Below are 27551 nucleotides of genomic sequence, written 5' to 3' on the forward strand. Positions count from 1 at the left end.
TGTGAAAGAGGAGCGATAGAGGCCATACGTTGTCCTAAAAAATGCAATTGTTTCAATTAATTACATGAAATAGAAATAAGGCTTGACTGTAAGCATATTAGCATGTATGGAAGGAGAAGAGCACAGCCAACCATATCAGACAAACAAAATAGGACCCGCCCCCCGTTATCTTGATTGCTCAGTTAATAACTTTACTGACAGTTTATCTTACATCTGTGTGATTCAGCAATAATATTTTCATATATGGATTTCTGGTCATAGCTTCGGGTCTTTGCTGTCTCACTGGTACCCTGCCGTGCGTCTTTACGCGTGGTTGTTCCTTTAAGAAAATACATTTGAGGCGCTCCTCACTGACGTAAGGGAATTGGAGAGCTTGAGTGAACCCCGCAGGAAGAAGACGCAGATAACCGCGATGAGGACCAGGCATGGGCACCGATTTTTGAAGCTTGTTTTATTTCTCTCAGTCATTTAATGTGTTGTACTATTTCTTTAAATTACATCCAGATATCAGTTGGGATCTTTTGAATTTCTCTATGCAAGTATACCGGTGTGGCTTCAGACCTCCGCCCTTTTTTGTGACAAGGGGGTTTTCTAAATTTCATACCTCCGTTTGTTCGTGTTGGAAGTGGGTCGAGATGTTCTGTCGGGCAGCACGAAAAAGTCCGTTGGACGTACGCGGATGAACTAGGATGACACCGGATACTTTTTGTTGCAGACACTGATATTTGCTCTGCATCACTTTTGGCTTTAACAAAAATAAAATGCATCATAACCAGGAGGAGCAGTCGGTAAATTCAATCACTGCGCAGCACGGGACAGGGCACCACAGTGACACCAACAGCCTGGAGAGCAGCTTGGGCAGCGGCCCCACTGACGTCCAGCCGCCTGCTTACTCCAAACTGGAGTTCAGGAAGAATGCAGTGACAGATGATTATAAAATCACAGCTCAGGTTCTTGGCCTGGGCATCAATGGCAAAGTGCTGGAATGTTATTGCAAGAAAACGGGAGAGAAATGTGCCCTTAAGGTGTGTGTTTATCTGCTTCTTAACCCTGTGTTATCTGGGTAATACTCTGGAGGCTGCTGCCACTGGAAAGAAAGAGAGCAGCCATCAATTATTCATGTATACGGTATCCACCATGTTATCATACTGGAAATGTGTCCAGAATTTCTATGTAAGGTTTGATGTCTAGTATTTATTTTGAATTTGTATGATTAGTTATCTGATGTGGCGCAGATGAAATATGAATTAAACCATGGATGGATGAAGCAATTATCTGCAAATGCACTTCCTGTGCCCTGACAGTGGACGTGTCTGTCAGGCAGTGATGTGCTGTCTGGGATGCTCTGACACAGTTTCCACTCTGCTCTACGATTGTTGTGTGGACAATGATCTGCCCTGTTAATACTTTACATAATCGTCTGACATTTAACACATTTTATTACTTCTCTACGTAACATTTAGTTCCAGCTTATTAAATGTTTACAGTGATTTTTTTAAAAGACAACTTGGGAAATATCAGTTGTGAGAAATTCAGTGCTGGTAAGTCAACAAACAGCTGGCTTTAAGAAAACAGAAACCGAAAGAGCAGCCCCATGAGCGCCTCTGCTTGTTTCATTTGGGATATCTTTCTAGCTAAAAGGAAATGGGTAATCTGTGGAAATAATCTCATGTTCTGCAGGGTGAAGCTGTGATTTGTGCATAGAGACTTTTGAGGAAAGTCAAACGCTCATATCTGAGCGTTTCCTCCTGCATTGCTATAAATTCATTGTAATGTCCTCAAGGGTTCAGGAATGGGTCTGCATGTCTAGGAAAATAGGATATCCTCCTCCCCTGGCTGTGCTACCAGAACTGCAGCACTGTGTCTTTAAAGATAGAGCACATAGCCAAATGCATTCTCACAGTATTCACTCTTAATGTTCTTTCCAGAAAATGTAGATTAATGGCTTTAATAGCGGCCACTAACAGTGCTGTAAACAGTGAGTGTCTTCTTCACAACAGAGCATTTGTTTGTCTCTGTGTGGGTTCATTGATTTCTTGACAAAGATGTCAAACTACTTCTGTTGAAAAGAAATAAGGCTTATCTACTTTAGACTGTGAGACTGTGATCTACAAACATGCAGATACCTTTAGACAAATATGAAACGGAGGCATTTCCTTGATACGTGTTTTTGTTACGTGGAGCAGATCCTGTATGATACTCCCAAAGCCAGACGGGAGGTTGAGCTGCACTGGCGAGTTTCCGGAGGTCCCCACATCGTCCGAATACTCAGCCTGTATGAGAACATGCACCAGGGGAAGAAATGTCTCCTCATCATAATGGAGTGGTGAGCATTACCAGCACTACGATATTTATTGTCTGCTTGATTTAGGCCTTTACAGGAAAGCTCAACTAGATTGTATGTGTTTTTTCTCTAATTTGGTCGAGGTTTGCATTCATTTAGGAAGAGAAATGGATTGTGTGAAGTCATACAACCTAAATCTGCCTCGTACTGTATGTGAGTAATGTAACAATCGATGCCCTGTTCAGACTATCTTGCATTCTTGAGTGACCACTTGGGATTGGAATATAATTTTGCACTTGTATTTGATTTTGGGGGAAACTAAACAGGGAAAAAATACATATCTTCAATCTCCCATACTTTTATTGTTTCTGTTTGCATGATGGATAAAAACAACTTTAAAATCCTGATTGCTCTTTGCTCTCTGAGGCGTCTTCCAGATCGCAGCTTGTACTTTTAGATAACATATTGAGGTCCTAACTCTTTTTCTGGGGTTGTTTAAATTACATCTTCCTTAAAGTTCTGCATGCTAAAAAAAAGACTGACCTTTTTCTATATATATGTATGTATATATATATATATATATATATATATATATATATTTCATATTTTTATTTCTTACATAATCTGCATATATATATTTGCTATATTCTTTGTGTAGCGATAACAACTATACCCTTTTAGGTGTTTTTTATACATTACTTATATACATTACATATACATTACTTTCCATTGTTATTTTTTCCTGCTTTTATATAACTGTAGATAATTAGACTCATGAACTCATAGACTCTTATTAAAATAAAGCTCATTTGAATCTGTAATGTCCTGAACCAAATATGTCACATAATTTATGTGTCGTTTAAAAAAAACAAAAAAATCCTGTAGTATGAAATTAATAGTTTATTATTCTCCCTTTAAAACGTCCTTACTGCTTGAGTCATCTGGGTCTGCAGTGGCTCAGAAGTCTGTACTCATCTCAACAGTAAATTGTGACTCACAATGACTTGCTTTGTTGTCAAACCACAATCGCAGTAATGAACTGTGGCCGGTTGCCAAGAGTCCCCCCGCTGCCCCAGTTCTGATGTCTTTGTTAATCTTGTCACAGTATGGAGGGAGGAGAGCTGTTCAGTCGCATTCAGGCCAGAGGGGACCAGGCTTTTACAGAGAGAGGTGGGTTATAGTTCACGTTAAGCAGCTTTAATGTATGGGTCCTGTGCGTGTTACATCTATGTCATGTCTGTCCATCAGAGGCGTCAGAGATCATGCATGACATCGGCACGGCCATAGAGTATCTCCACCACATGGACATCGCTCATAGGGATGTGAAGGTGCTGCCGCTTCTACGGTCAGAAAGAATTTCTAACTTAAATACATTGTTTTGAATTTTTTGTTGTTTTCTTTTCCCCATGCACACTACAGCCTGAAAACCTGCTCTATACCACCAAGGAGAGTAACGCCACACTGACGCTGACTGACTTTGGCTTTGCTAAGGAGACGACACTGCAAAACTCCCTCCAAACTCCCTGTTACACTCCATATTATGTTGGTGAGCGTTTACTGTCGAGCATTAGAATGAGTTTGAGTGAAATCTGCATATGCGCTGTCATAGAGATAGCTTTTTGGTATGTCATTCACTCACATGTTGTCCACGTGTGTCTGCATATTTATCTGCTTTTGTGTGAATGTGCCTTTCATTCTCCACATCATTGCGTTGTTTTTTTCTGTATCTATTTGTTCATTCAGCCCCAGAAGTGCTTGGGCCAGAGAAATATGACAAATCATGTGACATGTGGTCTCTGGGCGTAATCATGTACATTCTGTGAGTATCATGTGTGTCTGCAACCGATTCAACTTAATTAAACATATACAACTATTTTGGTATATTGTATATTAATGTTCAACTCTGCATTTTCTTTAAAGAGCCTCTTTTTCTGTTTCTAGTCTGTGTGGGTTTCCTCCGTTCTACTCAAACACAGGTCAGGCCATCTCTCCAGGCATGAAGCAGAGGATCAGGTTGGGCCAATATGAGTTCCCCAACCCTGAGTGGGCTGAGGTTTCGGAGGAAGGTCAGACTTTGGGCATAAAATTCATAAATATCAAGGGAAAGATTCAAAAACTGTAATGGAGTTCTTACTTTGCATGAAAACCAGCATAAAGTCAGGAATAAACATGGAATGCAACAAATTATATAAAGCATTTTTTGCAGAACAATAAAAAAATATTTGTTGTCAATTTAGTGATTTCTATCAGTGTTCATCATGCAATAATTACTGGCATGCTGTTATCCTTAAACTGCTTTTTTTTTGTTTTATGACCTGCAACTTTACTGTTTTGGTTCAGTCTGATCACTGCACACTACTTGCCCAGCACCAAACGACAGACTGACACAATTTGCAACTAGTGGGTGAATATGGTGGTGCATTTAGCAGCACAAGAGACACATATTTATCTCAGAAGTTGGTAGAGAACAAAAATAGAGCTAAAAGAAAGTGAATGATACATTCATCAGGAGGCCAGAAACACAACTACAAATGATTGATACTGCTGCTCCATAACAGCTAGATATAAGCAACTGCAAAAAAAGTCTTCCATAAGAACTTAAGAGAATAATATGTCAGTGTTTGTTACAGCTTGTTTCCACAGCCCCCAAGTGGCAAAAAAATAAATTCACGCAGTTTAAATGGTGCAGGCTGCATTCACCCAATCACATGTTTGAAAGTTCCTGAACAACCTGCATCTCCAGTCAACACAAAAAAGAACATCATTATAGCTCCATATTGCACTAAATACTTATTGTATAAAATGCTTGATATTGTTTTTAATTGTGTTTTGTAGCAAAACAGCTCATCATTCAGTTACTGAAGACGGACCCCAATGAGAGGATGACCATCGGCCAGTTTGTCAACCATCCCTGGATTAGTGTAAATTATCCCTTTGCCACCTCGCCTATAGACCCGTATGTTTTATCCCCTTTTATTCAAAAGATTTTTGTGTTTTTTTTGTGCTGCAGCAATCAATGGTGGTCCCTCCGACCCCCCTCCACACCTCACGTGTTTTGACAGAGGACAAGGAGCTGTGGGACGATGTGAAGGTGGGACACACTGTTTGGTTCCGTTTATATTTAGAATATGTCCACAAGGTGACAGTAAAGCACCAGATTTTCAGCACAAAACGTCTCGTCTTCCAACAGGAGGAAATGACCAGCGCCCTGGCCACAATGCGTGTCGACTACGACCAGGTTAAGATCAAAGACCTGGACACGTCCAACAACCCTCTGCTCAATAAGAGACGGAAGAGGCCCGTCCCTGGAGGAGCTGACAGAGGAGGAGACGATGGTGGAGGAGATGAGGTGTATAATAGCCACTGAGAAGTTACATTTTCTGAAGAGCATGGGGAAATGATTATTGGACAAAAGTAGAATAAAACCATGAGAACCAGGGTGAGCAGTTTTCCCACCAACATATCACTGATTGTATTTTACTCACCCTTTCTCCTTTGTATCACTGCACTCAATAGTCTAATTAATGTCATTTATTTTCTTTGTTACCACTCTTAACATTGAAAATAAAATTGTTTTTTATGTTTCAACATAAGGAAAGTGTATTTGACGCAGTTTGTTTGACACAAAGAAAACCTCTTTGGAGACTGTTATTAATGCTGTCTGGTGAAAATACGAGAGTGAGTTGAGTGCAGATATTTTTCATGAGAGTGAAAAGTTGGTTCTTCTTGCTGTAAACAAAGAAAGACTGTATGTGGAAGTCATAAAATATATTTATTAGGCAAGATTACATCCAACTAAATAGTCCTCTAGTGGAATAGTTTTGGTGGGGATTACCAGACATTTCTGCACACTTGAAGTTTCTTCCTGTGAGAGCGTCTGCTAAACCATTAATACTCCCTCATTGAGTTTTTAGCTGCAAGATCAATGTTCACTTTTTCGGTAGACTGTTGAGTAAACTGAGGAAAATAGAAGCGCAATAGCTTCAGAGACCCAACTGTTCATTTTTCATGTGCACAGCAGATGCAACCAGTAGAAGAAGTACTCCAATGTCAAAACAATCCATTACAAGTAACAGTCTAGCAGTTAAAGTCTTACTTAAGTAAAACTACATACTATAAACAAAATATAATTCATCTATCAAAAGAAAAAGTGTTCATTGAGTAGAAGAATGACTCCTGTCAGTGTTGTATTATTGTATATCATTCACAATATATTATAAATAATCATCATTTTAATGTTGGATGGTTGGGGTGGAGCTAATAATAACTACTTTATATGCTGTTGGGAAGTTTCTTCTATAACACTGTATGCTATTTTATAAACTCTATATTTCCTTCTGAAATATAGCAAAGTAGAAGTATAAGGTAACATAAAATGCAAATACTCAATTCAAGTACAAGTACCTCAAAACTGAACTTAAGTATAGTACTTGAGTAAATACTTGGTTATTTTTCACAGTTGGTTGTAGATTATGTTGATCATGTTGCTTATGTTGCTTATGTTTCAGAGTTTCATCCTTTCATACAGAACAGCGACGGGTGAAGGCTGTGTGATCAAAACTTACATTAGTCATACATCTTGAATACATATTATCAACAGATGTCTCTTGACATTGACTGCATAGAGTTGTTCAGTTAGGGAAGGAAAGCCACAGTGCGTACACAACGTACGGCAAGTCAAATACATTTGCATGACGACAAGCTGCGATGGAAATATTACCATTCAAATCAGTTACAGTCAGGACTAAATGTACTGGGTTCAGAAATAAATGAGAAGACACGGTAGTGACAGTAGTGGTGAGTAGAAGGTGAAAACAAGGGAATTGTGATGGCGTCAAGTCGGCTTCCTAGATGCAATGTAATGAGTGATCTCCTGACTGTCCGTGAGAAAAGTCTCCTCTTCACTCTGCTCGAACCTCAGTGTAAGGTCAGTTCATTACTGTCACTTTAAATTAATATGCTTGAAATACAACATAAAAATGAGTAACTTAGGGTTTTTCTGTATTTGTAAAAAATTGAATTAGCATTTGAGACTGTTCTATACTTGTCATTGCCATAAATTACCATTTTAAGTATTTATGAAACTTAATTTTGCTCACAGAAAGAGATTGTGGGCTGTGAATGTAAAATATTTGAAAAGTAACATTTCATTGACTAAGTATATGTGGATGTTACTGTATCACCTCCGTGTTTTCACGAACATTTATCAGAGGAAGCTTGTTGGATGAATGGGCTTTCTATGAGGGCTGTTTTGTTTACAGTTAGTATCTGCTGCTTGTGTAGCCTGGCGCTACCATGTTGTGTTACCAGAGCAGGTGCTGCAAGATGTAGAAATGTACACCTTTTAAAGCACTTGAATAGAGAAACAAGTAAATACTGAAAAAAAGAAAGAGAAAAAATAGGGGGGTTTGGTTACAGTTAGGTCAGACACTACTACAATAAGATGGTCATTTTGGAATGTAAAAAGCAATGTCAATTTGTTCAACCATACTTATATACAGTCTGTGCATATGACTTGATTTCATAGGATTTAGGTCATGTGATTTATTTTCTAAATGATCAGGAAACTTCAGGGTAGCTGCCATCTTTAAAAAAAAAAGAACCCGGAGAGAAACCCCGCTGACACGGGGAGAACATGCAAGATAAAAAGATTGTCACTGAAAGAAACAACTACTTTACACAGTCCTAAATAAAAAAGAGAGATTGTGGTTGGTTTCATAGACAGGCATAACTGTGTCATTAGCATAAGAGGGAACATTAGATCAAAAGTGACTAAGTGTATCATCAATAGAGAAAAGAAGAGACTCTAATCCCGTGACCCAACAGGTTTGGTGTACTATGGATGATGATGATGATTTACCATTGCACCCATGGGGATGGTAGGACCTGAATGAGTGAATGAGTTAATGTCAGGGCTGTAATATAATGGGAAGTTAAATGGATCATTTCCCAGCATCATCAGCCTCTAAAAAGAGGTCACAATCTCTCTGAGGAGCTGCCTCTCTGGTATGTGACAAATTAAACCAGAATATCTCAAAGGTTACTCTGAGTCAGAAATGATATGAGTTGGTTAAAAAAATAAAAAATTCTCATACATTAAGAAAGCAGTTTGGTGGCGGGATTGTGCAAACTTTCGAAATGAAGGGTTGAAGCTAAGAGCAAAATAGGGAAGATGCACAAACACTGACTGAACCATATACCTAATCAAGAACGCTTTTGGGAATTGAAAGTATTCACCAGCAGAGAAGAGGCTGTAAAACATCTCAGCAAAGTGTAACCCTTTTAGTCTGCTTTGGTAATAGGATGAAGTGATCTGAAGTCTCTTCCATTTTAGAGATCTGTATGACTACTGGTGTATTTCAGCTGATCAAAACTACAGTAGCACAGATACTAGTGGCCGAAGATACCCAGGGTAGGAGTCCAGGCTGGAGTTGTTTGGGTTGTGGCGCGGTGTGTCTCATTGAGGATAAGTCCATTCACTCCCACTTTCTGCGTCTGTACTGTGTCAAGGTAAGAGGAACTGCAGAACTGATTAGAGATGCTTCACCTACTCTACTAACACCTGGTTTCCTCAATGAAATGACATGTTAGCTTCCATTTTGTGTGTAGAAGTAGTTGCATGTATGGGACAGCTATAGTTTCCTTTGATTTGCAGTTTCCTTTCGTAACAATTTTCTTAGGTGCCTGTACTTTTCCTTCTGTAACGACTATAATATAATAACCTTTCCTTTTATCTTTCCTTGAACACAGCGTGCCACGTTACTGTGGGAGCAGGAGCTGTACATTCCATTCAAGTACACTGCAACTCGCGCATTCTTCCATACTTTCCCTGCAGATGTAAGCAATCCTGTTTTAAAGTATTAGTGTATGTATGCAGCGTGCTGGTCAGAGAATTAGCGTGAGTTGATTTAAGGTGGAATTACTGTGTTTGCATAGAGCCACCAGGTAGGCCTTAACTTTGCGGAAGAGACTGAGGCAGAGGCGTTTCATCTGGCGGTGGAGGCTGTTCAAAGGAACCAAGGTTAGAATAACAACAAATCGATGACTCATATCAACACATTTCAAAGGTGTGTTCGCTCTTTTATTTGAATTGCTCTTGTTTCCTGTAATTCCATTACTTCTGTTTCACAGAAATGATGATCACAATGAGAGGAATAACAAATTCTGAGAACGAAAACAAGTCGACAAGTGATCCACCTGATTCAGGGTGACAAAAATGTTACAACTCCATTGACGTAAAAAATAGAAGAGAGCAGAGGTTTAAAGTGTGGTTTACTTTTTTCTGTAGAATGAAGCCACTTCACCATTTGGACAAAGAGCAACATTTCCCCTTTTCACCATCCACAACAGTTACACCAACCACCAGTTCAGTAAGTCAAATTATACAGTGAAATGCAAATAGCCTACATGAATAGAATCACACATCGTGACACCCTCAAAGTTAGAATTAGTCCGTGTGGAAACATGTTAAATCAGTCCATTATCTGCTTGGAGATGTCTAAGGTTCCTGATGCTGCTATGAGGAGGCTGTTGATTCATTCAAGATTCAATGAGAATGACCTGAGAGATGAAGACATTGCTGAAGCTGGTGACTTCATCCTCAACCAATTTGACAGACCAAAGGCTGTGCAGAAAGAGCAGAGGAACAGAGGTACTTTATCTTGAAAATTGTTGTGGAGTGTAAAAATTGTTGTTTTTTATACTTTAAAAGCATACATTTAAAAGTAATACTGGATCTTTTGAGTGCTTTTGCATTTTTGACAGGCCCAGTATCACAGACATTGCCGAGAGCTGCAGGGGCATCCATCTCCCTTGCTCTGAAGAAAGGACCTTTGCCACCGGTTCCCCCCATCAAAGGCAGCAACACCTCCCAGCATACACCACAGTACACAGATCCACAACACCAGAGTCCGAGTCCTTTTCAGATTCCTCCTCCACCTTCTATGCCTGCTCCAGTTCTCCCAGAGAGAATCAGAAGGAGTGGAAGTTTCCAACCTGTAAGAGGACCAGGACAAATGCCATTACAGTTCTGTAAATTTGAATATGTGAAATGTGTGGTCTGAATGATCTTAACTTTTGTTTGCAATGTCAGGTGGACTCCAGAAAGAGGTGACCGTATTCTGACTGCAATGAGAGAAGTGTTCAGACAAAAGCAGCAGCTCCAGATGGGTACAGGTGGAAGTCATATGAAGCTGGACCCTAACAGTGACGGGCACCTTTAAAGAAACTTTGGTTTCAACTTTGCTATGTACGATGCATTCATTAAAAAACTGTGTGATATAGCTGAGATGCTGCTTTTTGTCACTTACACAAGGCCATGGCCGGATTAACCTGTTATAGCTGTTATACATCATATGCTATAATAACACCACATGTTGTCAGGTTTTGTTTGTGTCAGTTTATTTGTAGAAAACTTTATTTACTCAATTCCACTAATTACACCTTTATACATATATGTGTGTGTGTGTGTAGGTGGCCAGTTGATATATATATAATAGCCACCATAGGTCAACAAACACACAAGAAATAAATTAATCACAAAATACTGTGAATCACAAAGCTAAAACAAAGACTACAAGATTAAAAACCAGATGTGGAGTTGGTTAAAAGAACAACCAATTATCAACTAAATAACAATACCATGCAGAAATATCTAAATACTCATAAACTAATAAAGCCATGCTTTAAAAGCTCTATGTATAGATTATTTTCACTGGGAGGTAAAGATATCCTGAAGCCAGTAATGGATTAAATTATTAAATGGCTAAGATTTGTTCCTGTAGAGGTTTAATACAGCATGCTCATTGATTCCTTAAATATTCATTGGTCACAAAAGGAGCTCAAATCTAACTGTTTCACTCTAATAATGTTGGACAGATCTGTGCTGTACAGATACTGTTCAAGTTATTCCTGTTCTTCCCTTATGGGGCGACGAACAGGCAAATACAAAAACATTTGAAAAGACTATTTAGTCATTTAAAAATCTGAGCACAATATAAACTGAATCAATAAATCATATCTACATTTTTACACATTATCTGCCAACAAGACAGGACCTGAAGATTGTTTTTTTTTACTGCAGGACCCATCTTGGTTGCTGTTGTACTTAGGTGGTGCAAATTCTCTAACAAATTTACAATAAATAAAATGACCAAAACCCAACCTGGGGCACATTTGTGGTCTTGGCCAGTTGTTTGCACTGGTATGTATGAGACTAATTATGGCTCATACACATAAAGGGGCTTAAAACATAATGTAAACAGGGGTAGAGGTAAAGATGGGGTTCCACCATGACCACAGCTGAACAATAACAAATCGACGTGCTTGTGCGCGCGTGCTTATGGACGCGATAATGAGCGCGCGCCTCTCGCAGAGCTCACTCACTTCATTCATTGCTGCCTGTGCTGCTGTAGGGACTCGCAGTGCACACCACGCTGGGAAGAGGCATTAAACCGAGACCATGAGGGGCTCTTTCCGCCCGAGAAACCCTCGGGACAGAGCAGGTAGGGTGCAAACTCCTCCCGAGTCCTCACTTTTCTCTTTTTCTTATACATGTATATTTTTGGACACTGGTTTTGTGTGCAGTGAGCGCTACAGAGCAGCTGGACTAGCAAGCGGAGGAAGTAAACAAGTATGTGTCACGTAGGCATGCTCCAGAGCGAACAGGGTCTGCTACCGAGGAGAAGTGGGACAGGCTACGCAGTCGTGACATTTGGGAAGGACTGGGTATTTCAGCTTTCACGTAACGAAGAAATAGATTGCATATGACAAGGATGCTTTGGTCGACTTCCTATCTGCTGTTAAAGCCTGGCTGCAGCAGCTGGTTAGCTAGCCTGTAAGCTAACGTAACTGGTGGACTGACTGTTTATGAGAGGATGTAAACACGACGTTGTTGTCGAAAAGCTCTCCAAACATCACTTATTACGGTATGATGCTGCGTCAAAGAGCCCCAAACAGATCTGAGAGGTTAAGTTGGTACTCGAGAATGTTCGAGAAGTGTCTAGAGTTAGTTATTGCTGCAGGTCTGCTCAGACGATGCAAAGGTAATACTACACATACTGTGTGGGAGGACCAGAGGGTAAACCTATGGTCAGAAGGTCATCTCTGCATACCCTGACCTGCAGGCAGTCAGCTTTGTTTTCAAAGGATATTGTGGACTTGCTTTTAAATGTCTTTTACTGTTGATATAGTTATTCTTGCTGCAACTAAATGTGTGTATCACAAAGATTGCATTGATAGCCTGCGAATGGGACAGAGGGTGAAGAGATTTCAGTGTTCATTTGGGTCCAACATCTTTGTCTAATGTGTGCTGAATGTACCTCAATGTTGCTCTAAACATTTCAGCTTGAACTTCTGTGTGTTCACTTTTGCATGCTGTCGATCCCAGCCTACTACACTTTGTCTCTTATCGAGGTTCCTCGATGACCACCTCACATGCTACAAATGCCATCTGAACCAATGCTAATACTATGGCCTATATAATCCGGTGACTCAGTTATTATAAGAATATGTTATTATTACGTAACTCTATTTGTCTTGAAGCCTGGGCCTGTTTGACATTGTGTCACTGTGCTGTCGTCTTGATGAACGCCCCGAAGAGAGGACGAACTGTACCAAGTCTCTGATAGACTTTGTTTCTCGAGGGACGGATTCATCGCTGTCCCTTGTGCGAATATGGTCACAGCGGTTTTAAATGTTGTGGCAGATGTGTGAGGGATGAACAGAGCTCAGGCTGTGTTGGTGAGTTGTCTGCATGACAACACACAGAGAGGTGGGGCCAAGCAGAAAAACAAGAAAAACATCCCGGTGCGTGTGTGTATTTGTGGATGTTTACAGATGGCTACTTTGTACTTTAGCTACTCAGTGTATATTGTATATTGTATTAAGCTGCCCCTGCAGTTAACAGTGATGTAAATATCATGTTATGAGGCTGTGGAAGCATTGAGTTAGCTTTGTCTCTAGTACCCACTGAGCCCTTATGTGTTTATCACTGCCGACGGAGAGAAATATGCTTCAGTGGGTGCAGCAGACCCAACACCAATAATATCCCTACGTGCACTTCTCCATGGCTGTGCACCGCACATGATGCTGCCAGCTGCAGTAAATCTACCTTCTCCCACCCTCCATTGTTATCTTCTTGATTATACCCCGTAATCCTTATTTTCTCTGTCTTTATTTTTGCCAGATCCCTTCTCTGAATAATCACAAAAACATCACTTCCTCTCATCCTTGTTCATGGTATTGGTGGCTGGCTCACTGCACCTCCCTCCCTCCCTGTATCTGCTCTCTATCTGGGGGAAAGTTCACCCGCTCGCTCAGAATCTCATTATAGGCTTCAGGCAGAGCTGCTGTAGCCTACGTGTGTGTAATGCCTATGCAGTCATTGTACGCCTGCTCAGTGCACTGATCTTGCTGATGTTTCGCATCTGGGAGCTTTTAAGTGCAGGGTTGTTTGTGTTATTTCTGTATGTTTATGCTTGCAAAGGTAGCAACATTTCTGCACAGTTGAGAAATTAATATTGCTTGTTCAGGCTCATATGAAACCACCTCTTTTGTCATCCTCTGTCGCAAGCAGCACAAAAGGGATCTATAGACCGATTCATAGTTGATCAACACAGAATTAATATATCATATGAATATATATATATATATATGAACATATTTAATAATCAAGCAATCGTTAAAGCAAAAATGCTAAAGATTCTCTGTATGCAGCTTCTCCAGTATGGCTGTTTTTTTGAGTGATAAAAGTGTAAAAATGAATATCTTTGTGTTCTGGACTGTTGATTGAGCAAAACATTCTTTTTTAAGATGTCAGTGTCAACGCCCCTGTCCACATACTTTTACTCAGTTTGTTGTTCGTGGTTAGTGCTACAGCCCTTAGTTCTAGTTAATGGGACATACAAATGGTACAGTATTTAATGATATTTTAGGCAATAGTGTGCTGTCTTTTTTGTGTACATTGGCACTGTCATCTGAAAAAGGAAGTAATTTCTGCCCCAAACTGTTGCCAAAACCAAACTAGGTCCTACATGAATGTTTTTCTAGTTTTGGTGTGTAGAGGACGTTGAATTGTCTGCACAGAGCACTGAACTCGCCTTTAGGGTGAGGTCAAATGCTGTCAGCCAGGCCTCATTGCCCAACGTCAGTATCTGGAAAATCACTGCAGTCAGGTTACAAAAGCTTGTAGACAGTCTTCCCAAGAGTGACTCAAGAGTGACATCTTTACTCAAAGATCAATCATATGTTGGTGTAATGTTGGCCTTGAATAAAAACAGTCCTGATCTTTTAAAACTAAACTGGATGTGCTTTAGACTAATCGCTATTAGATCATCGACTCAACATTAGGTTTTCTAATTAACAAACGCAACATAAAATGAACTAAAGGAAACAGCAATGCATCTTTTAGGCTGCTTAGTTAACGCAGGATCTCAACAAGAGAGTGTAAACACTTCATGCAAAAGGAAGTTTAACTCTGCATCGGCTATAAAAGATCTGCGTTATGCAGCAGTGAGTTGTTACATTTCAGTGTGTGTGTGTGTGTGTGTGTGTGTCTGTGTGTGTGTCTTGCTGATGGGATTAGTCCTGCTGACATGCTGACTTTCCCTGACGGCGGTGCCCTCTGACCTCTGGATGTGTTGACTGTCACAGTAGATGCTGAGTTAATAAGATCCATCTTTCGACTAGATGTTCATTCATTTCATTTACTTTGCTGCAGTCCAAACTACTGGCTTTAAAAGTAAGTGCACAGCGCCACCTGGTGTTACAACTGCGACATTACATTAAGATTCATTGGGCTAAGAACGACCTACTGTATTCAAGTTGTTCTCATTTGTTTACAGACATTTTCTAAAAACGAACCTTATGTTCTCAGAATTCTACGAAAACAAAGTCAACAGACACACAAAAGGTAAAACTCAACTGATCCCAAAAATGAAACAATAAAACATAAAAATTCAAAACAATACTATGTCTTCTAAAAATGGGACATTGTGTTCAAATGACACACACGTGATTAAACATTTCCAATAACCAATTCCACAATGATGTGCTCAATGTAAAACACTTTTATGAATGTAAAACTGTAATATTAATGCATTATCAGAAGATGCCTTTTGCATGTTTAGTGGTTCACATTCTACGTATGTACAGGGGTCTGTTGTAAATACTCAAATAAAGAAGATGATACTGTATAAACAAAAACATTTTTTTTTATTTTTCTTAAAATACAGTATAATCAGGAAAATAAAAAGCAGATTAATTGAAAGGACTTGTTAGCTGCAGCCCTAAATTGAAAATGTTTTGAATTACATAATAGATCAAAATAAATGAGGAGATGAATAAGAAGAACAAGCTAACAGCAGCTGATTTAAATCCTTGGTTGGCATACATGTGCGTTATATAATGTTCAAATTGTTATTGACTTGTGCCATAAGAACGCTGTGTGATATGTGGGCCTCGTGACCGGGCCGCGTGTAATTCTTGTGGCCACGACAGTTTTCGTGATGGTGTTTATGTGAGCTCACAACTCCAAGCAGTCTGCACGCACCCCCCCATCCCGGACCCGCCTCTCCTATTGGCTGCTGGACCTCTCATGTCTCCTCTGATTGGTTCATTTCTCAGCAGCATTCACTGCCCATGTGTGCAGCATGTGCGCATCTGAAGGCTTTGTTTTTCTATCAGCTGCTCTTTTCCGCTTCTCTTGCTCACTTGTTACCGTCATTACGGTGATTTCTTTGAAAAGGTTTTCCTAGAAATAAGTGAGCTGTTGGGATGTTTTGTTATGGTCTGTGCTTGGTCCTCTTCTGTTCATCCTGTACTTGCTCCCTCTTGGTAACATCATCCGTCAACATGGTCTTCAATTTCACTGCTACGCCGATGATGTCCAGCTCTACATCTCCACAAAGGCCATTACCACTGCTACTCACTCCACTCTCACCAGCTGCCTCACTGACATTAAATCATGGATGCAAACCAACTTGCTCAAACTGAACTGTGATAAATCTGACATGATCATCATCGGTCCCACATCCCTCACCAAAACCAGTCACAACTTCTGCCTCACCATCGACAACTCCACTCTGTCTCCCTCCCCACACATCCGCAACCTTGGAGTCATGTTCGACAGCAACCTCTCCTTTGAACACCACGTCAAACAAATCACCAGAACTGCCTTTTTCCACTTAAAAAACATAGCCCGTCTCCGCCCATCACTCTCCTCATCTGCTGCTGAAACTCTGATCCACGCCTTCATCACCTCAAGAATTGACTACTGCAACAGCATTCTCCACGGCACATCATCCAAAATCCTAAATAAACTCCAGTAAACACAAAACTCTGCTGCTCGCCTGCTCACCCACACCCGCTCCCGTGACCACATCACCCCTGTTCTCCAGAACCTCCACTGGCTCCCCATCCGACAACGGATCCAATACAAAATCCTTCTCCTCACTCATAAAGCCCTCCACAATCAGGCCCCCTCCTACCTCACCGACCTGCTTCACCACCACACTCCATCCCGTCGGCTCCGCTCCTCTAATGCCAACCTCCTGTCCCTTCCACTCAGGACCAAGCACCGGACATGGGGTGACAGAGCCTTCTCCATATCTGCCCCCTCCCTCTGGGGCTCTCTCCCCAAAACACATCCGAGACTGCACTGAACTTTGCACATTCAAATCCCAAATCAAAACCCACCTGTTCAAAACTGCTTTTAATGTGTGACCACTATTGTGTATTTTATGTTTTTAGTGTATTGCTTTTATATATGATGATTTTAATGTAAAGTGTCTTTGAGTTTTATGAAAAGCGCTATATAAATAAAATTTATTATTATTATTATTATTATTATTATTATTATTAATATATGAAAAGGATTCAAGGATTTGTATTTGTTGCATTTACCCCACAGAAAGTTCAGTAAAATATAAAGGAAAACAATAAATCAATGCCCCAACAATGTATTTCTCAATTAATGAGAGTACATTTGTTTGATTGATATGATTGACAAATTAAATAACCTTTATTTGTGAATTGAGCGTTGTATTGATCGAATTTCCATTATATTTCTAGCTCTGAAAAGTATACTTAAGTTAGGATTATTTTGTCAAACTATATATCTCTCTGTCTTTTGAGTAAATACGTTATTACTGTCTTCTTAAAATATTACTGCATATTAGTGCAATTGAGGCAGTTAGCTGAGGTTAAAATAACACCACTGAAATGCTGTTTAAGCAAAGTCACATCCTGTACCTGGCTTTGTTTTACTCCCTCACTCTGTGTTGCGCTCAGTCTCCAGTCATTACGGTAATCCCCCCCCCCCCCCGCAGTCGGATGAATCAGACTGCCAGCCCACCGCCTCAGTTTCACATACGCAGGGTAACATCAGTGATACAACATCCAGGATGTTAGACAACGAAGAGTTCATGTTAGACACGTCTCCGCGGGAGCTCACCCAGAACCCGCTCAAGAAGATCTGGATGCCGTGCAAGAACGGGCATATAGCTCAGAGACGGGGTAAGATGCAGCCGGCCGGCCAGAGCCGCAAAGGATGCGACTGGGAGTCAATGTGCATCTGCTAAAGCTATCCTATTTTAAATCATATTTTACGTTATTAATGTTTCCTGATTCAAGTGCAGTCTGTCTTTGAACTTAAAGATATTACCTTTTGTGACATTTACGCGCGGTTGTTTTAGACGTTGCGCACAAATAAAGTAATGCATATTATTGCCTTTTTGTGCTGCTTGGCAGTGTTGCATCAGCTGGTCTGGTTTCGAATATGCATGGAGACATTATAATCACGCTTATTGCAAGCTCGCTGCATCAATTTACCCCCAAGATCACCCCACAGACAACATGTATGATGGGTGTTGACCGACGTGGATGTGAGGCTGAGCAGCTGTCTGGTTCGCACTCTCTGCATGTCGGCTGGTTTTTGCTGAGTCAAGCTCTGCGTTCTTCATTGCCGTTTCTTTTGAAACAAGCGTTACACATCAGGAGCAGTTTATTATGTCTGTCCTCAACCGAGTAAAACTGAGTTTCTCCACAAAGAATCACACAAAAGCACCACTTTAAATATGTTGTTTACATTTCTCAAAACGAAATCAATCAGCATGAAAAAAGTACTAATTGATCAAATAAATCTTATGCGGCCAAGACATAAACGACTGTTTGGGTGACTAATCAACTAAGAGGGGGCAACCCTAAAAATGTGAGTTGTAATCAAAAAAACTAAAAGTAAGAAATTAACAATCAAAGGAAATTTGGAGGAAAAAAAAGTGTCTGCAGAATCTAAAATACTGGGATTGCTTCTGTGTGACATTCTTTAATAATAGTTAAATAAACCCAGAAAGAGATTTTTAATTTTTGTAAGAATAAAAAAAAAAAAAAAAAAATAGATAAGAGATTTAATGTGTACATCCTGAGATACAGCATCCACATTTCACAAAACGTTAGCGCCCTGTAGGCTACAGCGTGCTTTTCAACCGGATCGTGGTCTGCGGCGTGGGGCTGTCCCTAATTAACCAGCGTGTTCCTCCGGCCAGCTTTTAAAGAAGTACGTGAGGGTTGACAAATTGGAGACCTCACCCTCTGCTGTCCACATGTACATCCTTGTATCATCCTTGTTTTCAGTCGTTTGTTTATGTGTCATCCCTTCACCTTTTCTTACTCTCCTTAAGAGCTAGTTTCCAGCCCTGATAGTGAATAAATTCAAAATGCTGATCAGTTGTCTCATGGTTTAGATCAGTCATTCCCAAAGACGGGATCAGGACCCACTGATGGGTCGCAGGAGAGGACTATATAGTTTAATTATGAGGAATCTTAAAGACTAATTAAACTCTTGTTGAATGGAATAATGTCGACGAGCTATGCTCAGCCAGTTAAATGTGTGAGAAGTGAGTTAAATCCATTAAAGGTGTGTTTCTCTTCCTCCCTCTCTCACAGTGTGTATGACAAACTGCCCGACCCTCATTGTGACTGTTGGACTTCCAGCTCGAGGGAAGACTTACATTTCAAAGAAGCTCACTCGCTATTTAAACTGGATTGGTGTTCCAACCAAAGGTACCAGCTACACCCTTAACACATACACACATATATAATATGTAATACATAATATGTACATATTACCTTAAAGTAGAAACCAGCTATAATCTTTTTAAAAATACATCATATTTTCACCTGTAACAGAGTTCAATGTTGGCCAGTACCGGAGGGAGTGTCTGAAGATCTACAAGTCCTTTGAGTTCTTCCGTCCAGATAATGAAGAAGGGTTAAAAATCCGACGGTAAGTCTTCACTGATTGGCCAACCAAAAGCAATGACGAGCCAACAGTCTGCAGGTTTTCAGGTAATTGGATGGAATGAAAACCTGCAGACTGTTGGTTCCCTCTAATTCAGAGTAACCAGCAAACGACTATTATCTATGAAAAGATGTAGAGGAGTATTGTGTACCTGACCGGAGAATGAAGTCGCTCCCCCTCTGTGTGTGTGTGTGTGTGTGTGTGTTTGTTGTTGTTGTTGTTGTTGTCAGAGCTTCTCCTTGATTTGATGGCATAGCCATTTTAGGACCTGTAAACCATTTCTAGTTCCAGGATGTCTCCTATTGTTTTGTACGTCACAAATTTCTACCAAAGAAACACCATTTAATGGTAGATATTTGAGGTTGACAGGTTTACAGTCTGCCTGCCTGAATGAAAATTCAGCAGTCGATGTAGTTGGGTCACAAGCGTTTGAAGTCTTTGCACCGTATGACTCTGTGTCTGCTGTCCTTCTGCAGTCAGTGTGCGTTGGCAGCACTCAATGATGTCCGGCAGTACCTGAGTGTCGAAGGAGGACAGGTGGCGGTGAGTCCTTGATGTTGTCCCTCAGTTCTCCACGGCAAAATTATCACAATATCAAAACAAACTGTACATCACAGCTGAAGAAGTGTTTTTCCTGCTTTTTCAGGTGTTTGATGCCACAAATACAACGAGAGAAAGAAGAGGCACTATTGTCAAGTTCGCTGAGCAGAATGGGTTCAAGGTATGTTAACCGAGGCAAGGTGTCATTTAGTTTACGTCACTTTGACTTGATGGCCTCTAAGTTTACTCGATTGTCTTGTCACTGCAGGTATTTTTTGTGGAGTCTGTGTGTGAGGACCCAGATGTCATTGCAGAAAATATAGTGGTAAGCCTTTTCTCTTTTTGTTCTATCCAGTATAGATAATAGAAAATACAATAAGCAGACCATGTACTGTATTTTCTTTTTTTTAAAGAGACAAAAATCACTCTTCCTTACAAAGGATAGCGTGACATTGCAAACTGCATTTTCACGCTTGCATTTAAGTCCAAATCCAAGAGCAGTTTACCTTAAAATATGTTCATATGAAGGCTTTCTCAGAGTTAAAGTGTAGACAAACAAGCTCAGTGGAAACAGGCTGATAACAGTGTCAGGCAGACAACTTCCTCTCTTCTCTGCTCACATCCTCTCCCTCCGGTTCTACCTTTTGTAGCAAGTTAAGTTGGGCAGTCCAGACTACATTCACTGCAACACAGAGGAGGCCATTGAGGACTTCATGAAGAGGATCAAGTGTTACGAGTCCTCCTATCAGCCTCTGGACGAGGTTCTGGACAGGTGAGGAAACACAAAATGACTTGGACTAGATTACAGTACCTCATCAAGATGGCTAGTGGTTGACTGACTCTCATGCTCCAGGGAACTGTCTTACATAAAGATTATTGACGTGGGCTGCCGTTACCTGGTGAACCGCGTCCTTGACCACATCCAAAGCCGGATCGTCTACTACCTGATGAACATCCACATCACGCCGCGCTCCATCTACCTGTGTCGCCACGGGGAGAGCGACCTCAACATCAAGGGACGGATTGGAGGAGACTCTGGCTTATCCCCCAGAGGAAGAGAGGTGTGTGTTTGTGTGTGTGTGTGCGCTGATTCTGTATTAAAGTCATGTGTGAGTTTTTATGTAGTCTAAAGCAACAATAATTCTCCATGCCACAATTTAAATTATGACATTTTTTCATAAAAGCCTAATAGTCCAATGAATACTATCTTGTATTTCAACACTCTTTATTTGAACAGATAGACCACGTCTACAAGAACATTCAGTGACAAAGAGATACAAACATGCAAAGTAAGAAGTATAAACCAATAACACCCATAAAAACAGCAGCAAGTACAATACAGAATGAATAAATAAGTATATCTAAATAAATAAAATAAAATAAATAAACTAAACTAAATACAAATAAACAAATGAAATAAAAGGGAAATGGAGAAGGGAACAGGGGGGAAAGGGCACGGAGGGCTTATTCAGTCAGACTGGCACAGCGGAGTTTGTTAAAAATATTCCAGGAAAGACTGCCACGCCTTGTGGTATTTATCCCTCGAGCTTTAGTCACGATACCTCAACTTGCCTAGTTTTCAGTGTCCCGTTACATCCTTGACCCAACGAGCATGTGACGGTGGAGTCCTGTCCTTCCACTTAGACGACGGGCCCAGAGGGAAGCAATTGCTCGAGTGTGATTTGCTGTTTGAAAGGGACATCCCCTTGGTCCAGAGACCGCCGTTATAGGGTTCATGGGCATGTTCGACTGACAGAAGAAAACATGTGATATCGGGTAGCAGGGACACCATGACACCTCTGGCCGGTGGAATCCACCTCTGGATACAACTTACCAAATCTATAACTCTGAGAATCTGCACATTAATACATGACAAATATCTTTCTAAAAATTTTCTTTTGTGTTGCACTTTCATGTAACTAAGACTATAGAAGTGTAAAAAAGATATATAATATCTATGTCCAGTGTATTCTATATTGCCAAATTAGATAACAGGAACATAGCCAGGAGTCAGCTACAGAACAACCACTGGTATGAATTATGCTTTGTCCCGTAATGTCTCTTCACATTAAAAACTCTTTCATAACAGCGACGGTATCTGAGCATAGACGAACGCAACTGTTTCGGCTTTCAGTGAAAAAGCGATCAGCTTCCCACTGCTTCTAAAAATGTGGCGGTTCTCGCTGTCAACTTTGCGCTTCTTCGCAGCGGTCATTGTACCTAGCAGGACATGACAAACCGTTCATATTATATAACGTCTGTTTATGAAGATGGATTTTGTTTTCTTGCATTCTAGTATGCCAAAAGTCTGAGGAAATTTATCCAGGACCAGAACATCAACGATCTAAAAGTGTGGACCAGCCAGATGAAGAGGACCATCCAGACAGCGGAGAGCCTGGGAGTTCCATACGAACAGTGGAAGTCCCTCAACGAAATCAATGCTGTATGTTGATTCCTGTATTCAGCAAAATAAATAATTAATAACAGCCTTTTTCTTAAGCATGTGTTTACTCAAGCTAAGCACACACTCCCCCCTCTTTTCAAAGGGTGTGTGTGAGGAAATGATGTACGAAGAGATTCAAGAGAATTACCCTCTGGAGTTTGCACTGAGAGACCAAGACAAGTACCGCTACCGCTATCCTAAAGGAGAGGTGAGAATGGGACTCTTCCAAATGTCTCGCATCTATTATTTAGAGGTGAATAAATGTGTTTGTTTCCTGTAAACTGTGTGTTTCTGATCGTTCTGTGATTCTCCGTCAGTCTTATGAAGACCTGGTGCAGCGGCTCGAGCCAGTGATGATGGAGTTGGAGAGACAGGAAAATGTTCTGGTTGTTTGTCACCAGGCCGTCATGCGTTGTCTTCTTGCATATTTCCTGGACAAGACTGCAGGTATGAAGGTCTTTGCAGTAGGCAATGTGAACAAAATTGTAGTGTATAATTTTCAGATTATTTGCTGATTCATGATTTTAAACTAGAATTATCGCCTTGCGGTTGTATGCCTCTGTCAACCAGTCTAGTGTCAGTTTACAGTGTCCAAAATGTCATCGCGTCATCATTTTATTCTATATGACGTGTGTGAAATTGTTATAACTAGCATATGAATTCTGGAGTTATGGCCAAAAATGTGTTCTGTGAGGTCCCAGTGACCTCTGACCACCAAATTCTAATCGGTTAATTTATGAGTCCAGGTGGACGTTTGCGCCACATTTGAAGAAATTCCTAAGTTATCACGATTATGAGAATGGGACGGATGGACAGACGCACTGTTCACATGTACAGACAACCTGTAAACATAATGCCTCCGGCCAAGGCTGTAACCAACATGACTTATGGAAAAGACATAAAAAAACTTTAAAGAAAATATGCAGTACACCGTGACCCTGAAACTTCCAGCATGTTGCATAACTTTCTATCTCTGTTTCCACAGAGGAGTTGCCTTATCTTAAGTGCCCTTTGCACACGGTATTGAAGTTAACCCCTGTGGCTTACGGTGAGTTCTGTCATTTATATATATATATATAATTTATATATAGTATTGACTATTATTATTCTTCCAAACTGATCCAAAAAGGCATCAATGTTTTTTGTAGCCTCATTTTGCCTGAATCATTTGCCAAATCGTCTCCACTTGGTCTAACTCTAAGTAATCTTTGCTTTGTTTGCTCTTTCTCAGGATGCAAAGTGGAGTCTGTCTGTTTAGGCGTGGACTCTGTGAACACACACAGAGACAGACCAGAGGTAGGTATCCCAGGCAGCACACAGAAATGTCTCTCAGCAGACGACGTAGATCGTCAATCCACTTCAGGGGTGATTCACCTCACTGCGTTTTCCTCCAGTTCATCTGGGACCGGGGACTCCATTGGATTCGGGAGAATCGTTAAACTGTGAAAGCTGTGTGTTGACTTTCGTCAATGATTTCTAGAGAGACACATTGTTTGTGTTGCATTGTATTTAGTGTGTATGTCCCTCCTAGCACTCAGTGCTGATCCGTCCCTCTCTCCTTATTGCACAGAGAATGTAAATCCTTCACACAAAGGAAACCGTGTTCAGGCTCCGTCCACCAGTGATCTCTGACCACAATCAAGACAGCTGTGACTTACCGTTGACACTGTCCTGTCAGCATTTACCTTTTAGGTCGGAGCAGATTTTTTATTTTTTTATCTCTCAAGTATTCTCAAGTATCGGCCCTGAGAGCTCAACACACTGCAACTTAGAGACAACATTTAGCAAAGTAAGAAAACACGACCAAATATAGAAACACGTAGATTATAACACAGAACACAATGGACATAAGGTTTTTTTTTTTTTTTATTATTTTTTAGTTATATTCACTTTTTTTGTTTCTTATTTTAACATTCTCTTTGAATGTTTCCGAATTGAATTGGTAAACTGGTAATCAGTGAAAGGCTGACGCTAGATTAACAGCAGATCTCTAAAATAACATCATGCAATCACAATGTGCCAGGGAATGAAGCCAACAGGGAAGTGCCTAAAACTGCAGTTCCTCACTTGACCACTTGAGGTCGGCTCCAAAAGTGAGTCAATCTCTGCAGACCTGAATGTTAAAATGCCAAACTTTAGAGCAGAAATAAACATGTTTACTGCTTGGTACAAAAAATGGTTTTGGTCTCTATGGCTTATTTGTCACGTCCATGACGACTGTAGATGGAGTGAATATTTATATAACTCACCCTTTTAATTTATATTACGTCTTAAAGTTAGGCATAATTGAGGGCGTGGCCACTTTAAATGACAGGTAGCTGTCTGCTCTGCTGCGTCACCCGGGCTGCTTCAGCGCCTCCTCTTTTTTAGAGTTGAGTTGTGTCGTCACTGCCAAGAGGCCGGAGCTACCCGCTTTGAGTGGCTCCTCAGAAACCTTAAGGGTGACGATACTGAGACTACGTCCATACTTTATGCGCAGTCTACAGTTTTGACTAGTTGCAGTGTTTTTAAGTCTCAGGGCCACTGCATTTCATTCCATTTCACATCTTTGGAGGGACTCCATAACTGTAATCCAGAGACAGGACAAATCATTGTGCACGTGCGTGTGTGTGTACTTGTGCATCTATATTCGTTTTTGTTCAATTTGACTTAAACCTTTTGGAGTTAGGACATTTTTTAGGTCATTTGAGCTGGACCTTCAAAGGGCTGATTGAGGATTGCGACTTGGTTGGAATTAGGTTTGGGTTTAGTTGAAGGTAGCGGGCTAGAGAATGAGAATAGGCCTTCAAGAGTGTGTGTGCGTGTGTGTGCGTGTGTGTGTGTGTGTGTGTGTGTGTGTGTGTGTGTGTGTGTGTGTGTGTGTGTGTGTGTGTGTGTGTGGAAAAGGACAAAAATACCTTGTAGAATTTAACATTGGGTGAATGTTACTCCGATTATATTATCGTAAAGTCTGTTTTTTTTATACTTAATGTATGCAAGTGACAAATACATGTAACCTCAACATACATGTTTCTGCATATGAATTGAATCAAAATGTAATTTTCATTCTAGTAATAGTTTTTTTTTTATTTTATTTTTTTATCTTTATATTAACTCTTGTTTACTGCTTAAATGTTAAGGCTTAATCTGCAATGCCCAACAAACGTCCACTTGAATCAAGATGTTTGCTATAATATGATCACTAATAGTGTTAACTGGTAGCTGGAGAGCACACATGCTTAAATCATTTCATCAAGTGTAACTTTTTTCAGATTTTTTGTGTTTGTGAAGGTCATTGTAAATATAAAAATCCAAATTGGAAAAAAAAATTCATTCTTTCTCTTGTTACTTTTTTTTGGTGAATACATTAACAATCGGTTATTTTGTCTCTCAGATAATGACTATAATGTGTCTAACAGTACAGTCCTCTATATGTCAGTTGGGGTTTGAGTAGACATTGAATGATTTGTCTCAGTAAAGCAGGAAGTAATGTATGAATAGTAATCTACAGTAAAATGCTGACTTCTGTATTTCCTCCTAAACGGTGGTGTAGTGGTTGTTGATGAGGTGTACTTCTAGGTAGATGGGTGGGTTACCGAGGAGAACGTGCGTATTCTCTCCTATATATTCCAGTGGCTGTTTGGCTCATGGGTGGGTATACTGTAAACTGCCAGAAAAAGAGGTCTGTATACCCTGCACTACACCACTGCTCCCAAGCGTACTTTAGATGGTTCTGTGGCAATGTAAATCTACATTTAAAAAATATTATCTTATAGCAAAATAATTAATTTTATACCCTCTGTGACAATACCCACAAGTTCGATTCATATATCCTAGAAATACCAGATGAAAGCATATATTCTGACTTCATTAAGTTAATTGTATCAGTCATGTTACTATGTCAAGGGAGTATTCAATGAATTCAAATCAATATGTAAATGTCATAAGTAATGTAGGATTGTAACTCAGTCCTTCTCTCTCATTGCTGTTTCAGAATGTGAAAGTGCAGCGCACCACTGATGACGCTCTGCAGACAGTCCCAGCTCACCTCTAATATTCTTCACTTCCTGTTCCAGCTGCAACCTTGTCCGACTTTCGTTCAGCCCTCTGAACTGCATTATGGGAGCAGTGCTCCGGTACAGGAGTACAACTGTAAAGCACTTTCACCAACTGTAATCCATTTTTATATGTCTGTTCTGTAGCTCAACTCCTGCTGATGAAAATGCCAATATTTTTGATAAGCGTGTCTACTTCTATTGTTGCAATGACATTCCTATCATTTTCAGCACCTTTTCCATGATTATATTTAATATTGTCTGTATATTGTGCACTGTGTATACTGCCATATGTTCCCAGTGTTTCTGAAGATTTTACTGTAACATACCCCTGAAAAAAAAAAAAAACTTACTTTAGTTAAGATGATCTTTATCAAAGTCCTTAATCCCTGAGTTTCTTTCAGGAAACACATGAACATTTTCATTTTTTTAACTGTTTTTCTCAGCTAGTTGAATTATATTAAAAGCAGCCATTGTGCTCAGTGTATCTACCATGAGAAAACAAATTAATATAAATCTTAAAACATGATTCACATGTTCAGTAATCAGAAATCCTGGGATGAGGTACTCTTATGTTTAAATCAAAAAAGATGTTAGGGTGGACTTTGTGGGGTGCCGTTTTTAAGACATACAATGAAATGTTAAGACAAATCTGCAGTCATAAGTCTGTCTGTTTGACCAATGATTTAAGTGAATGCCTGCCTGGTGCTGTGCAAACTGTACACAGTTTGATGTAAGTTGTGTGTGTAAATCAACATGTATTTTATGGTATGCCATTATTTTGAGAACTCTGTAATGTTGTACATTTGATATTATAAAATGACTACTGGAAATATAATTCCAAATGCCTTGTTCGTCTCCAGCTGTCAAAATCTGAATAAACCTTCAATGTTTGGGTTTAAGACAGAGCTGCTGTTTGTTTCATGACATTAAAAAAAAGAAAGAAATCACATA

The 27551-nt window shown here is 40.1% G+C and overlaps 3 protein-coding genes across 8 annotated transcripts; all 3 read left to right on the forward strand.

Moving 5' to 3' along the window:
* Window positions 1–388: 388 nt before the first annotated feature.
* LOC116387199 (MAP kinase-activated protein kinase 2-like) lies at window positions 389–7879 on the forward strand. The gene is made up of 10 exons (XM_031854096.1): window positions 389–1025; window positions 2187–2326; window positions 3390–3454; window positions 3533–3612; window positions 3704–3830; window positions 4028–4103; window positions 4226–4350; window positions 5120–5205; window positions 5295–5375; window positions 5475–7879. Exons 1-10 carry the CDS (start codon window positions 762–764, stop codon window positions 5649–5651), a joined length of 1221 nt encoding a protein of 406 aa, XP_031709956.1. The 5' UTR covers window positions 389–761; the 3' UTR covers window positions 5652–7879.
* On the forward strand, window positions 5660–10553 carry LOC116387202 (neural Wiskott-Aldrich syndrome protein). Its single transcript, XM_031854111.1, has 9 exons — window positions 5660–5723; window positions 8648–8794; window positions 9035–9121; window positions 9221–9305; window positions 9416–9491; window positions 9573–9654; window positions 9779–9935; window positions 10049–10281; window positions 10377–10553. Exons 1-9 carry the CDS (start codon window positions 5712–5714, stop codon window positions 10395–10397), a joined length of 900 nt encoding a protein of 299 aa, XP_031709971.1. The 5' UTR covers window positions 5660–5711; the 3' UTR covers window positions 10398–10553.
* Window positions 10554–11684: 1131 nt separating this feature from the next.
* Window positions 11685–27547, forward strand: pfkfb4b (6-phosphofructo-2-kinase/fructose-2,6-biphosphatase 4b). Of its 6 annotated transcripts, none has more exons than XM_031845588.1 (14): window positions 17624–17797; window positions 19226–19342; window positions 19469–19565; window positions 20057–20123; window positions 20227–20301; window positions 20389–20445; window positions 20771–20892; window positions 20974–21181; window positions 22417–22563; window positions 22667–22771; window positions 22881–23010; window positions 23549–23611; window positions 23795–23859; window positions 23958–27547. In XM_031845588.1, exons 1-14 carry the CDS (start codon window positions 17686–17688, stop codon window positions 24000–24002), a joined length of 1410 nt encoding a protein of 469 aa, XP_031701448.1. In that variant the 5' UTR covers window positions 17624–17685; the 3' UTR covers window positions 24003–27547. The 6 variants fall into 6 exon arrangements, with proteins under 6 accessions (XP_031701431.1, XP_031701456.1, XP_031701448.1 ...); XM_031845603.1 differs by having other exon boundaries at window positions 24134–27547; XM_031845580.1 differs by having other exon boundaries at window positions 26537–27547.
* The last annotated feature ends 4 nt before the right edge of the window (window positions 27548–27551 follow it).

Source organism: Anarrhichthys ocellatus, unplaced genomic scaffold, assembly GCF_004355925.1.
Source record: "Anarrhichthys ocellatus isolate YVR2014 unplaced genomic scaffold, GSC_Weel_1.0 scaffold1, whole genome shotgun sequence".
NCBI classification, from domain to species: Eukaryota; Metazoa; Chordata; class Actinopteri; order Perciformes; family Anarhichadidae; genus Anarrhichthys; species Anarrhichthys ocellatus.

Bases quoted from the DNA above. Each gene is read 5' to 3' on its own strand.
- LOC116387202 (XM_031854111.1), top strand. The intron at 8,795-9,034 runs GTAAGAGGAACT...CCTTGAACACAG, and splicing joins TGCGTCTGTACTGTGTCAAG to CGTGCCACGTTACTGTGGGA. The intron at 9,306-9,415 runs GTTAGAATAACA...TCTGTTTCACAG, and splicing joins GGCTGTTCAAAGGAACCAAG to AAATGATGATCACAATGAGA.
- pfkfb4b (XM_031845561.1), top strand. From the start codon at position 17,686: ATGTTAGACAACGAAGAGTTCATGTTAGACACGTCTCCGCGGGAGCTC. The intron at 20,302-20,388 runs GTATGTTAACCG...TTGTCACTGCAG, and splicing joins CTGAGCAGAATGGGTTCAAG to GTATTTTTTGTGGAGTCTGT. The intron at 20,893-20,973 runs GTGAGGAAACAC...CTCATGCTCCAG, and splicing joins CTGGACGAGGTTCTGGACAG to GGAACTGTCTTACATAAAGA.
- LOC116387199 (XM_031854096.1), top strand. From the start codon at position 762: ATGCATCATAACCAGGAGGAGCAGTCGGTAAATTCAATCACTGCGCAG. The intron at 2,327-3,389 runs GTGAGCATTACC...ATCTTGTCACAG, and splicing joins CTCCTCATCATAATGGAGTG to TATGGAGGGAGGAGAGCTGT. The intron at 3,455-3,532 runs GTGGGTTATAGT...TCTGTCCATCAG, and splicing joins CCAGGCTTTTACAGAGAGAG to AGGCGTCAGAGATCATGCAT.